This window comes from Nicotiana tabacum, chromosome 8, assembly GCF_000715075.1.
Source record: "Nicotiana tabacum cultivar K326 chromosome 8, ASM71507v2, whole genome shotgun sequence".
Lineage (NCBI taxonomy): Eukaryota > Viridiplantae > Streptophyta > Magnoliopsida > Solanales > Solanaceae > Nicotiana > Nicotiana tabacum.
The window spans coordinates 195,415,237-195,428,916 of NC_134087.1; the positions used below are offsets into that span (position 1 = coordinate 195,415,237).

The 13,680-nt window shown below is 42.0% G+C and overlaps 1 protein-coding gene and 1 non-coding gene across 3 annotated transcripts; one reads left to right on the forward strand and one right to left on the reverse strand.

Annotated features, from left to right (window-relative positions):
* On the forward strand, window positions 1–2,137 carry LOC107808159 (uncharacterized). 2 transcript variants are annotated; one of them, XM_075220014.1, is made up of 2 exons: window positions 1–1,142; window positions 1,602–2,137. In XM_075220014.1, exon 1 carries the CDS (start codon window positions 170–172, stop codon window positions 1,115–1,117), a length of 948 nt encoding a protein of 315 aa, XP_075076115.1. In that variant the 5' UTR covers window positions 1–169; the 3' UTR covers window positions 1,118–1,142; window positions 1,602–2,137. The 2 variants fall into 2 exon arrangements, with proteins under 2 accessions (XP_075076115.1, XP_075076114.1); XM_075220013.1 differs by having other exon boundaries at window positions 2–1,113.
* Window positions 2,138–3,471: 1,334 nt separating this feature from the next.
* Window positions 3,472–3,578, reverse strand: LOC142163746 (small nucleolar RNA R71). Its single transcript, XR_012694676.1, has one exon. It is a non-coding gene; the product is annotated as a small nucleolar RNA R71 (small nucleolar RNA).
* Window positions 3,579–13,680: the final 10,102 nt, after the last annotated feature.

Here is a 13,680-nt window from a genome sequence, read left to right on the forward strand (position 1 = left end):
TTCTTTATTAGATCCGGCACCTTACTAGGAAAATACAAACATATACGCATATAATTTTCCTTGAAGTCATCGAACCTTTAATAATTCAAACCATAAGGACCATTTAATCTCATATTCTAATGTCTCAAAGGTGTTGGAATTCATAGAATTCAATCCTCCCCTAAAGTCAATGTTAAACAAACTCTTTGGTATCAAAAAACAGAACACGGCGGCCGAGAGGAGAATTGATCCTTCCCTCGGCCACCCTGGTCGGCCTAAGTCCGCCTTATTCTCCGAGCTAGAACGGTCTAATCTTTCTCTCGGTCGTCATGGTCCGTCTAAATTCACCTCGTTCTCCATGCCGAAACGGTCTAATCCTCCTTTCAACCACCATAGTCCCCCTAAGTCCGCCTCGTTCTCTGTGCTAAAACGGTCTAATCCTTCTCTCCGCCGCCGTGGTCCGTCTAAATCCATCTCGTTCTCCGTGCTGGAACTGTCTAATCCTCCTCTCGGCTGCCATGGTCCCTGTAAGTCCGCCACGTTCTCCGTGCTGGAACGGCCTAATCCTCCTCTCGGCCGCCATGATCCGCCTGAATCCGTCTCGTTCTCCGTGCTGGAACGGTCGGAGATCCTATCATCTGTCTTGAAAATCATACATGCAGGTGGGATTGTTGAATATTACTACATGGCAACTCCAGCAGCTAGGATTCTTGAAAAATACCCTTCTTTCATTCTAGCCAGACCTGATGTTTTCAGAAAGCCATGGGATTCAGTAGTCCACAAAGATGAAATCCTCATCCCTGGCCAAAAATACTATGTTGTCCCACAACGTACCATGAAAAAACTAAGGCGAAGAATCAAGAAATATAGTGGGATTATCAATACCAACAACCTTTCTTTTATTTCACAATCTGCACAAGATTCAACTAAGGCACAACATAGTATTATCAAAACCAAGTCATCTGGTGATAAAACTAAGGCGCTAAATCGTCGTGTTAGGTTTTTTGGGATTGATTGTAAGCAAGATTCTTGTTCAGTTTCATTGGAGAGCAAGGAAAATAGAGAGGAAGATCATGGGGAAAGGACTAGGAATGTATTAACATGGCAGCCAACACTTACTGTGATAAATGAGAAGTGAGAAACTAAGTACCTATATAATATTGGTACTGAATCTTGATGAATAAAGACTTGGTTTTGAGTTGTAACATCTGCTATTTTTTCTTTTTTTTTGAACCAGATTAACCAATTAAAATCAGAAAATTCTTACCAATTCTGTTAATTTATGTGTAAAATAATGTTGATTTGAACTTTAGTGCACACAATGTTAAGTAACACTTGCTAGAAACGCTGCATATCTTCATAAATCAAGTAAGCATAGATCTTTCGGCTGAAATCGAGGTGAATACTTTGGCCTAGATTGGGTTCAGATGATATTCTTCTCCTTGATCAAAAGCCCTTAGCGAAATATTCTTTTCTCTTTTTTAATCTTTAAAACTTGGCTTCACATTAGATGATATTAGGTTAGATTTATGTCATTTGACTATTGTTTTGCCCCAGCTTGATTATGTTCAATGCTCTAATATAATCAAATGATGAAAAATGAGCTCTAAATTGTGTTGCAGGAATGAGGAGCTTATATAAGGCCTTAAAGATGTGATTGGAGCTGCATTGAAGCAAGAAAGACTCCTAGGAGCTGAGTAAGCGAGACGACGAGAAAAAGAATCGACCAAATGAAGGCCTGGACTAGCGCGGCCATTAGCGCGACCGCGCTAGCCCAGATGGTCGAGGCAGAATGGTAAGGCTACTAGCGCGGCCATTAACGCGGCCGCGCTAGCCCAGTTCCGGAAAATAATTCCTGGGGGTAAATTTGGAAGTCTGGGGGGCAAATTCACTTCACCTATAGAAGGTCAAACTCGCCCAAGGAGTGTGCGGCAGCTTTTGATAGCTGATAGCAAGAAAAGGAAAGGCAAGAGGCAAGGAGGAGTATTCTACATCAAGTTCTTCTCTTCTTCCTTTTGTTTTTATGATTTGTAATGAATTTAATTATTGTGATGAACATCACTGTTATGAGTAGCTAACTCTTTTAATCTAAGGCTTTGGGTGAACCCGTTGTGGATGAACTTGTTGTTATATTAATATAGTTTGAGTTGGTTGTTAATCTCTATTTGTTCAACTACGTTTTGATTTTAGTTAGTTGAAAGGATCCTCAATTAGCCGTTCCTATTTATTATGTATCTGCTTGAGAGAGAGTGCATATTTAGGTAATTGTTTGAACAACATCACTCCCGGAGTATAGGCGAGAGTCATAACCGAGGGTTTAGAGGTTGGAGTAGAGATAACGATACCTCGGGTGCGATCTAAGTGAACTGTAATGCGAATCTAGCTAGCGTAGCTTGAGAGAGTGCGTCTAGTAAATTATCATATTTACTTGAGAGAGAGTTATGATACCTGGAGAGTTCATGATCGATAGAGACAACTAATTCATAACTATAAGAAACATACGGCTAAGGAATTCAACAACGGGGGAAACCATTACCTTAGACCTTTATTCCAATTATCTACAACTGCGTAGTAGTTAATCTTCGTTTTATCGATTCTGTTAGTTGGAGTAGTGACCATAACACTACTTGTTATTTACACAATTTGAGAAGGTTGACTCATAAGAATTTAGTACTTTAAAGGCTTCTCTTGATACGTTAATTCCCTATGGGATTCGACTCGGGGCATAATACCCCGAATTATATTTGCAACGCCCGCTTAGTCTTTTAATAGACACAGTTGAGCGTGATCAAATTTTGGCACCGTTGCCGGGGAATTAACGGTATTATCAATTACGATTGAAAGAAGTACAAAAATTCTTAGTGTAGTTAGTTCTCTCTATACCCAACTTTTACATTGAAATTTTTAACGTTTGTCGACTTGGTTGCACAGGTGCATGCGTAGAAACTCATCGAGAACTGGTGAAGTATTTGAAGCATTACCAGATCCCGAGAAATTTTTCAAGGCCTTGAACCGAGCCAACCGAAAAAACAAACAATTGACCCATTAGAAACAGCAATGGGAGATCACGAAGAACACCCAGTTGTACCAATAGCGCCAATGGCACCTCTTGTGCCAGAGGCGGCTCTCTATGACTGGGCACAACCCACAACTGAAAATATGGCCACCTCGATTTTAGTCCCGCAGATACAAGCTGAATCCTTCCAAATCACGAATAACATGCTGCATTTGTTGCAAAATAAGGTATTATTTTTGGGGTCACAAGTCGAAGATCCTCAACAACATTTGAAAATTTTTCTGTCAATCTGCAAAACCCAAAGGCAGCCCAATGTAACTCCAGAAGCAATCAAGTTGCTATTATTCCCATTTTCAGTGACAGAAGCTGCTCAGACCTGGTTAAACTCACTCCCCATAAATTCCATAACAACTTGGGAGGAGTTAGTCAGGCAATTCGTGAACAAGTTCCACTCCCCCCCCCCCAACAAAACCGCGCAACAGATTGATGATATTTTGAGTTTTAAACAGAGACCAATGGAAACATTGCATGAAACATGAGAGCGTTTTAAAGGGATGCTGGTCATATGTCCGCACCATGGCATTCCAGATTTGATGTTGGGATAGCGGTTCTACATAGGATTGTCAAATAGCGTGAAGAACATTGTTGATGCTTCAGCCGGTGGAGAATTTTTGAGTAAAACATGGAGAGAAGGTCATGGTCTGCTTGACAAGATGGCGCAGAATTCGGGATGGATAACCAGAAATGAACTAATCACTCCAGTGGTGCACTCAGTGCCTTTAGATCCATCCAATTCAATGGCTGAAAATATGGCCACCTTATTGACACAGATGAGCATACTCACCAAAAAGGTGGAAGAGTCAGGGCAAAAGCAGCAGGTACATATTGTAGATACTACTAATGGGGGCTTGTGCACACCTTGCATTAGTCAGCCAATTGGTAACAAGTGGAAAGCAGAACACGATCATCAACATTACCCTGAAGATATGAACTATGTGACTAATTATGGGGGGCAGAGACAGGGTAGTCAGAGTTGGGGCCAACAGAATCAATAGTACAGGCCATCCCAATCACAGTTCAACAGTGGGAATGTGGGAGGTATGAGACCCCCCAACAATATAGTACATTACCCAAGGCCACATGGATACAGTAATCAGAATCAACAGCAGGGGTATCACCCTCCTCAGCAGCAGTATAGTGGAAGGCAGGAAGATGGGTTTGCTAGACTGGAAGCAATGATGCAATAGGTTATTGGGTCTAATGCAAAGATTAGCGAGAGAATATATGCACATGATTCAGCGATCAAAAATATTGAAATGCAGATGGGCCAAATTTCGAAATCTCTGAACAATCGCCCTCATGGAACACTACCTGCAGATACCCAGGTAAATCCAAAAGATCAAGTCCCAAAGCAGATGATGGCGGTGAGCCTACGGAATGGCAGAAATTTGGATGTCAAGCAAGAAAGGGATTGAGAAGCCAGGGAGGCTGAGACACTCATATCAGTGCCCATTGAGTTGGATGAATCAATGAAACTGACAGAGGTGACAGTCCAGCTTGCCCAGGAAGAAAGTAGCATTCAAATGGAGACCGAGAAAGAAGCTGAGATAGCACAAGAACCAGTGGTTGATGTGGCAGCTGATAAAGATCGAAGCCAAATGATTGGAAAGAAGAGGCCTCCTGCACCCTTTCCTCAGAGGCTAGCAAAGTACAAAAAAGAGGAGCAATACAAGAAGTTTTTGGAGATGCTAAAATAAATCCAGTAAATATTCCCTTGATTGATGCTTTGAAAGAGATGTCTGGGTATGCAAAAATGATGAAGGACTTAATGTCCCGAAAATTTGATTTCCAAGAATTGGCCATAGTTACTCTTACTCAGACCTGTAGTGCAGTGGTGACTAGACCAATTGCGGAAAAGTTGTCTGACCTAGGGAGCTTTACAATCCCATGCACTATTGGTGATTTTGCCTTTGCTAAAGCACTGTGTGATCTAGGGGCCAACATTAATCTTATGCCCCTGGCAATTTATAAGAGGCTGGGTATTGGAAGAGCTAGACCCACCTCTATGTTGTTGCAGCTGGCTGACAGGACGGTAAAGTGACCCTCTGGTATTCTGGATGATGTGTTGATTCAGGTAGGGAAATTTGTGTTCCCTGCAGATTTTGTAATCATAGACTGTAAAGTGGATGAAGAGATTCCCATAATTTTGGGAAGACCGTTCCTGGCCACGGGTAGAGCTTTAATTGATTGTGAAACTAGGGAGTTAAAGATGAGGTTGAACGATGAAGAGATAACATTCAATGTGCAAAAATCTATGAGGCGACCAAGTGAATTCGTCAATTGCTCTCTTATTGATGCCGTGGATGTAATCGTAGAGACCGATGATGAACTACTGACTATTGAAGACCCCCTCGCTGCGTGTTTAATGAATTTAGATGAGGTAAAGGGAGAAGAACTGGCTGGATGGGTGATGGCATTAGAGGGTAGAGGGTTCTGGGATAGAACTCTTGAATTTGAGCCCTTGCACCTGGAAAACAGAGAAACTCCTCCAGCCAAGCCATCAATCGAAGAACCACCAAAGGTGGAGTTAAAGCCATTGCCAGCCCATCTCAGGTATGAGTTTCTTGGACCTGACTCCACATTACCTGTTATTATCTCATCTAGTTTGTTAGATGTGCAGGCTCAACAACTCTTGCAGGTACTTAAGGAATGCAAGACTGCCATTGGGTGGACCATGGCAGATATAAAAGGGATCAGCCCTACATACTGTATGCACAAAATTTTACTGGAAGAGGGACATAAACCTTCCAAGGAACACCAAAGAAGGCTGAACCCCAATATGAAGGAGGTGGTGAAGAAAGAAGTGATCAAGTGGTTAGATGCGGGAATCATTTTCCCAATTTCTGATTGTAACTGGGTTAGCCCAGTTCAATGTGTGCCTAAAAAGGGTGGCATGACGGTAGTTAAGAAGGATAACAATGAATTGATCTCTACAAGAACCGTCACAGGCTGGAGAATCTGCATGGATTATAGAAAGCTAAATCTAGCCACCCGGAAGGACCACTTCCCACTTACTTTCGTTGATCAGATGTTAGATAGATTGGCAAGGAGGTCACACTTCTATTTTCTGGATGGGTACTCGGGGTACAACCAGATTTCTATTGCCCCGAAGGATAGGGAAAATACTTTATTTACGTGCCCTTACGGAGTGTTTGCCTTCAAGAGAATGCTATTTGGTCTTTGTAATGCACCTGCAACATTCCAACGGTGCATGATGGCCATTTTCACAGACATGGTGGAAGACATTATGGAGGTCTTCATGGATGATTTTTCAGTGGTGGGAAATTTGTTCGATGAATGCCTAGCAAATTTAAACCGTACTGAAGAGGTGCATCGAGACGAATCTAGTGTTGAATTGGGAGAAGTGCCACTTTATGGTACAAGAAGGAATCGTCTTGGGGTACTTAATGTCGAGTAAAGGGATTGAGGTGGACAGAGCCAAAGTCGACGTGATAGAAAAACTTCCACCTCCCACATCAGTCACGGCTATTCGTAGCTTCTTGGGACACACCGGCTTCTACCGGCGATTCATCAAGGATTTTTCCAAGATCGCCAATCCCCTCTGTAAGTTGCTCGAAAAGGATAACCCATTTGTGTTTTCTGATGATTGCAGGGTGGCTTTTGAGGAACTAAAGAAGCGGCTAGTCATAGCACCGATTATAATTGCTCCTGATTGGGAACAACCGTTTGAACTCATGTGTGATGCTAGTGACTATGTTGTGGGAGCCGTGTTGGGACAGCGCAAGAATAAGGTAATGCACCCTATTTACTACGCAAGTAGGATGTTGAATGGTGCTCAGCTGAATTACACGGTAACTGAAAAAGAAATGTTGGTTGTCGTGTTCGCCTTTGATAAGTTCAGGTCTTACTTGACAGGTCGAAGGTGATCGCGTACACAGATCATGCAGCCATTCGGTATTTAGTTGATAAAAAGAGTCCAAGCCGCGCCTAATTCATTGGGTGCTGCTTCTACAAGAGTTTGACTTGAGATTCGTGACCGTAAGGGCACGGAGAACTAATCGCTGATCATTTGTCACGCCTTGAAGGTGCTGAAAACGCAATTGAGTCTAAGGATATTCTGGAAACCTTTACAGACGAGCAACTGCTAGTCACAAGTGTGGACGATGTGCCATGGTATGCTGATATTGCAAACTATTTGGCCTGCGGCGTTGAACCATATGAACTCTCCTATGTTCAAAAGAAATGATTTTATCGTGACTGCCGAAACTACTACTAGGATGAACCACATTTGTTTAAAATTTATATTGACAACATGATCCGGAGATGCATCCCCGAGATAGAACAATGTTCTGTTTTGTAGGCTTGTCACGCGTCACCTTATGGAGGACATTTTAGAGGAGTTCGGACAACAATGAAGGTGTTAGAGGCCGGGTTCTACTGGCTAACAATCTTTAAGGATGCTCACTAATAGGTAAAGGGCTACTACGAATGCCAAAGAATGGGAAACATATCCCATAGACATGAGATGCCCATGAACCCAATTCAGCAAGTTGAGGTGTTCGATGTTTGGGGAATTGATTCCATGGGTCCCTTCGTCAGTTCTTACGGCAATAAGTACATACTTATTGCAGTAGATTATGTATCCAAATGGGCGGAAGCTGCAGCATTCCCCACCAATGATTCGAGGGTAGTGGTGGGGTTCTTGAAGAAGAATATATTCACCCGATTCGGGATTCCGAGAGCCATCATTAGTGATGGAGGCACGCACTTTTGCAACCGTGTCTTTGAGAAGTTACTAGCCAAATATGATGTGCACCACAAGGTGGCAACCCCGTATCACCCTCAAACAAGCGGACAAGTAGAGGTCTCAAACCGTGAGATCAAGAGTGTGCTCACTAAAATTGTAAACGCCACAAGAACTGATTGGGCGAAAAAGCTTGACGATGCGCTCTGGGCCTATAGGACTGCATTCAAAACACCTATCAGTATGTCATTGTACAAGTTGGTATTTAGGAATGCCTGTCACTTGCCTGTGGAGCTAGAACATCCAGCTTGGTGGGCACTAAAGCAATTGAACATGAACCCTGATGAGGCTGGAGAAAATCGACTCACAAAGTTGCATGAGTTGGAAGAATTCAGATATCACGCCTTTGAAAGCACGAGACTTTACAAGGAAAGAATGAAGAGGTTGCATGACAAACACATTGTGGACAGAAATTTCAAACCTGGAGACAAGGTACTATTGTACAATTCGAGGTTGAGATTGTTTCCTGGTAAGCTTAAGTCCCGATGGTCTGGGCCGTTCAGGGTGACCGAAGTGTTCCCGTCAGGGGCTGTGGAGATAACTAGTGAAGATAACACTAACACCTTCAAGGTTAATGGACAACGACTCAAACTGTATGTGGGGATAGATGAACCGAAAGAGCTGTCTGTCATACTTCTCGTTGAACCACAAAGGTCGAGCGAACCTTAAATGCGATTAATCTACGTCGTGCCATGATGTTAACTAAGGCGCTGGTCGGGAGGCAACCCGACGGTAGTAGTAGTGGTTAATTGTGAGTTTTTGAAAATGCTAACCAATGTAGGTGACAATGGGCGGACGATAAAGCAATCGAAAAATGGAAAATCAGGTGAAAATTGTAAAAAAAAGAAAAAAAATTGAAGCCTCCTAGCGCAGCCGCGCTAATGCACGCGCTAATGGCCGTGCTACTAGCGCGATCGCGCTAGTGGCCGCGCTAGTGAACGCGCTAAATTGCCAAAACTTTTTGCCTGGACCGCGCTAGTGAACGCGCTACTAGCACGATCGCGCTAATGGCCGCGCTAGTGAACGGGCTAAATTGGCAAAACTCTCTGCCTTGGACGCGCTAGACTAGCGGGATCGCGCATCTGAACGCGCTACTCAAGGACGTTTTTTTTACGTTAATTTACACTTGTTCTTATTTGTTTGTATTATTCAATTTTTTTTCTCTTTCTTCAGTACAAAATCCCCCCCCCCCCATCTAATAACCCACATCTAACAAATCCCCCTCCCCATACACACACCAAAACACACGCCCTAAAACAATTCACAAAACCCTCCCCAATCTCTCACAACTCAAATTCTTTTCTTCTTCCACTCCCTTCTTCCAGAAAATTTCATCTTCATCTAAGTCTCCAACAACATTTCCCTTTAACCCTCTTATCTACTCCTTACTCTCACTACGAGTATGTTATTCTTATTTCAATGTTCTTTATTTGTTTTCACATAATCTCTGCAGATTTTTGTGTGTTTAAGTGTGCTTTCTTTTATATGGTTATTTCTTTATTTGTTTGTCAGTAGTAGATTTGGTAATAATTATTGTAGTATTTGTGGGGGTGCGAATTGTAGAGTGTTGTTTTACTTGAATTGGGACCTTTGGAAGAATTGGTGGTGGGTTTATGTTGTATATTACTTGGAATAAGTTGTGAGTGCCTTATGCTCACAAGGTGTTTGTAAAAAGGACTCAGTGAGTGCCGTTATGTAATTGTGACCACGTATGCGTGTGAAGTCTGAGTAACCGCAGTGCGTCACAATTTTTGGTGTTGGGAAGTACTTATTATCACACCTCTTTTTTCCGCACCCGCAGGGCGCAAGGGAGTTTTTTTCCAATTAAAGGACAATCGAAAGGGGATTTATTTGTTTATTTCAGAGTCGCCACTTGGGAGGTTTAGGGTGTCCCAAGTCACCAATTTTAATCCCGAATCGAGGAAAATAATGACTCTATATTACAGTCTGCGTACCAGAAATCCGGATAAGGAATTCTGTTAGCCCGGGAGAAGGTGTTAGGCATTCCCGAGTTCCGTGGTTCTAGCACGGTCGCTCAACTGTTATATTCGGCTTGATTATCTGATTTTATACAAGTGTGAACTTACGTGCAAAATTTAACTTTTAACCGCTTTTATCATTTACTGTTTTTATCAAGAATTGCAACGTTGTGAAAATGTATCTCGAACCGCGTTACAATCAATGTACCCGTGGTCGTCGACACACTTTGACTCCGTTGAGATTTGGATTTGGGTCACATCAATGTGCACCCGAGTTTAAGAAAATTAGATTATTAAAGGCGCGCCTAAAGCGACTAGCGTATTCATTTTGGGTAAGACTGTGGAATTTTACTAAACGGTCCAACCCGAAGTCCAAATAATTTTTTAAAGCCAATATTTACTGAAGGCCCCGCAATTTGTACTTTATTTGGCGAGGCTCATCTCATTCTTATTATTTTATTATTTTTTTTTTAAAAAAAAATGAATTTGCAACGTCATGGACACGCACCTCGAACCACGCCACAATCAATGTACCCGTGATTAGAAACACATTTCGACTCCGTTGAGAATTGGATTTGGGTCACATAAATGCGCACCCGAGTTTAAGAAGGTAAGATTTATTAAGGCGCGTCCTAAAGAGTCTAACGTATTGTTATTTTTAGGAGAGTTGTGAGATTTGCTAAACAACCCGTCCTGGAACCTAGATGCTTTGATAATGCACATTTAAACAAGGGCCCCGCGTCTGCGCGTTTTGTTTATTTTCATCGAGGCTCATCTCGTTCTTATTTTTTTTAAAAAAAGGATATCCTATAACAACTACGTTTCTCGTCGTGTTTGTCTTTATCAATTGAAAACAGTAGATAGTCCTAATTAATTAAATGCTTGCAAGTTGTTTGTAATGACATTCAGAAAAGCTAAAAAATTTCAGAAATGAGGCTGTATGTACAGTCAGCCGAACAAACAATTATAGGCCCAAATCCAGCCCATGCGTGATAGGCCAGACCTGGGCCTCTGCCTGTTCGACGCGGACCTACTTGGTTTGCTTCGATTTGGGCTCGACCTTCATGAGGTTGAGGCCCTGAACTGATTCTTTGTTCTGTGAAATGAGTTTACCAATTTATGTGACAATATGGCAAAAGGAGAAAGAACTTTAACTAAAACGGATAGCTTTCCTATTTGGCCTACATTAGAGAATATACTACACCATCAGACTAAGTCTGAAATACAACTTATTACACTGGGCATATTTTCACCTAGCAGCATACATACAAGGCTAGCATTCGTTAACCTACATTGATATACTTAGTATGTAGGCTGCTTCTATTGTCCAAACAAAAATGTAACTATTTCATGACGTTTAGAGTAACAGTTCATGTATATATATAAAAACAATCTGCAGGTCTTCTCTTTTGCATTCATGCTCAAACTTTCAGTTACATTTGTGGTATTAATTGTGTACCTGGTATGGAGGACAAAGAAGGAAGGAATGATCAGCTAGGCAGTATGCAGTAAACACAGCAACAACAGATACACAGCAACAACCAAATAGCCACGAAGATGAAGCTCACACGTTGGTCGAACAGCAGACAAATATTCCCAGGAAGCAAGATAGGAAACAAGACCAATCGAGAAAAGAACCAGAATATTTTGTGCTATAGCCAACAGAAATTCAATAACCACCAAAGCTCAGTACACAACCAGCACAGTTTCAAACAATCGAGAAGACTACAACTCAATGTACAGCACACAAAACTCAATGTAGTAGCAATCACAGCTGAATATACACAGGCTTCTCTTAATGGAACAGTAATCAACCTAGTTAGGATGACCAGCTTGATTTCTTATGCAGTTTTGGACAATATTCAGTTACAGTATTTTCTGGAAATTTCTTTCTGTTTTTCTTCACTTTTCTTTAACTCACAATATCCCTCTCGAAACTAAAATTTCCAGTCTTTTCTCTTTTTTTTCTGAAGACTAAAAATCCAGCCCCCTTTCAGTTCTCAAATGGCCTATTTATAAGCCAAATGACTCAGTGCAGCTAGCTGCCTGCCCTGCCAATTGGCAGAATGCCCATACCCTTTAAGGCCCATGCCTAAGCATCTTTTGGTGTCAGCCCCCTTTATTCCCCACGCCTGGTTTTGTTTAATCAGGAGTTATGGGCATCATTTTATTATTCAATTTAAGCCCCATACCCTTGTGTCTTGTTCCCCATTGGTATTAGTTTAATCCTAATTTAGTACCCCATTTGTCAGCTCACTTAAACTAATTACTTCTGTTCTTTTTAACACCCCAGAATACCCCTGTCAACCTTGATTATTACTGCCCCTACCTATTGCAGCATCAGGGCATTTTTTGAACTGATGAAATTTCGAACTCAAGACTGCCTGGGCTGAACCTTTTCAGTCAGTTTTACAGTGCAAACAAACCATTCCAAACAATGCTGGGGCATACAGTCAGTGACAAAGCTCAATTAGTCATGCGACATTATTAGCTCATTCGATTTATTAGTTATAGAAAGCTAATCGACGATATTTATCGAGTCGACTATACTAATTATAACAGGTAATAATCAATCGCTCACATAAACAATATGTTTAGGGACCTAAAGGGCATCAGACAATTTTTGTTCAATTACTGGGGCCTATATGAGTTAACTTATCTGACGATTAAACTAATCGACGATCATGTTTATCACAGAGTACATTCAGAATACACACATAGAAAATCAACCGACCAAAGAAAAGGGTCTTTAAAGAGATGAAAGAAATCCGAATGAAAAATAACAAAAATAACAAACAAACCCAACGAAACATGCTGACCACTTAATTAAAACTAACACAAAAGAAAGGAAAACGTACCGAAAATGTTTAAATCAAACAGACCCAAATCTGATTCATCTTCGAACTTTTGAGGCCGAACAAACTTTAATCAGGGTGTTCTCACATGAGAACACCTTGATTAAGGTCTATTAGACCTCAAACCCTTGTCAAAACTGGCCGGGTTCCCCAGGTGCATGTGTTTCAAGTTCTGGATTTCCAGATCTGGATTTTTAGGAGTTGTGGGTAGATTCGGACCAAACCAAGCTTGGTTTGGTCACGAGGAAGGTCAGGGGAATGTCTGGTATGAAGATGGGGTGGTTTGGCATAGGTCCGGGTTCGACTCAAATCTTCAAACGAAGATTCGAGACGAGGGAAGGTGATTCGAGGCAAGAGGGTAACAGATCCATGTTCAGGAGAGTGAGGGGGTCTTAGGGTGTTCAGGAGGTGGTCACCGGCGTTCGTGCCGCCGGCTTTAATGGCGAGGGAGACGAGGGCGGCTAGGGTTTCTAATGGGAGGTCCGTGTTCGACTTGGGGACGAAGGGGTGGGGTGTTGGTATAGGGGCGTGGGTATAAGGGAAGGTTTATATATGGTCTATGGGATTGGATCTGAGCCGTTAGATCAGATGATCTCAACGGCTTGGATCTGATGCTGAGAAATGAGACGGGGTCGTTTGGCAGTTAAACGGGGTCGTTTGGTTTAAGTGAGGGGTTGGGTTAGGCTGGTTATTTGGGTCGGGTTTGAACATGGGTCGCTGAAAGAGGTCCTGAACCGTTGGATCGGCTGGGACGGACGGCTCAGATTGATTTGCCGGAAACGACGTCGTTCCAGGAGGTGCCTGGGCAGGCCTGGTCTGGACCGGGTCAGATCGTTGGTTTGGGCTTGTTTTTGTCTTATTTTTTTGGCCCAAATTGATTTCAACTTTCTTTTGTTTTCCAATTTAAAGAAAAATAAAAAATAAAAATAACTAATAAAACAAAATGAAATTAAAACAAATAACAATATGGCATTTCAACATAATTATCATACCAAGTAAGTTAAATCACAACCTAAAACGGACGAT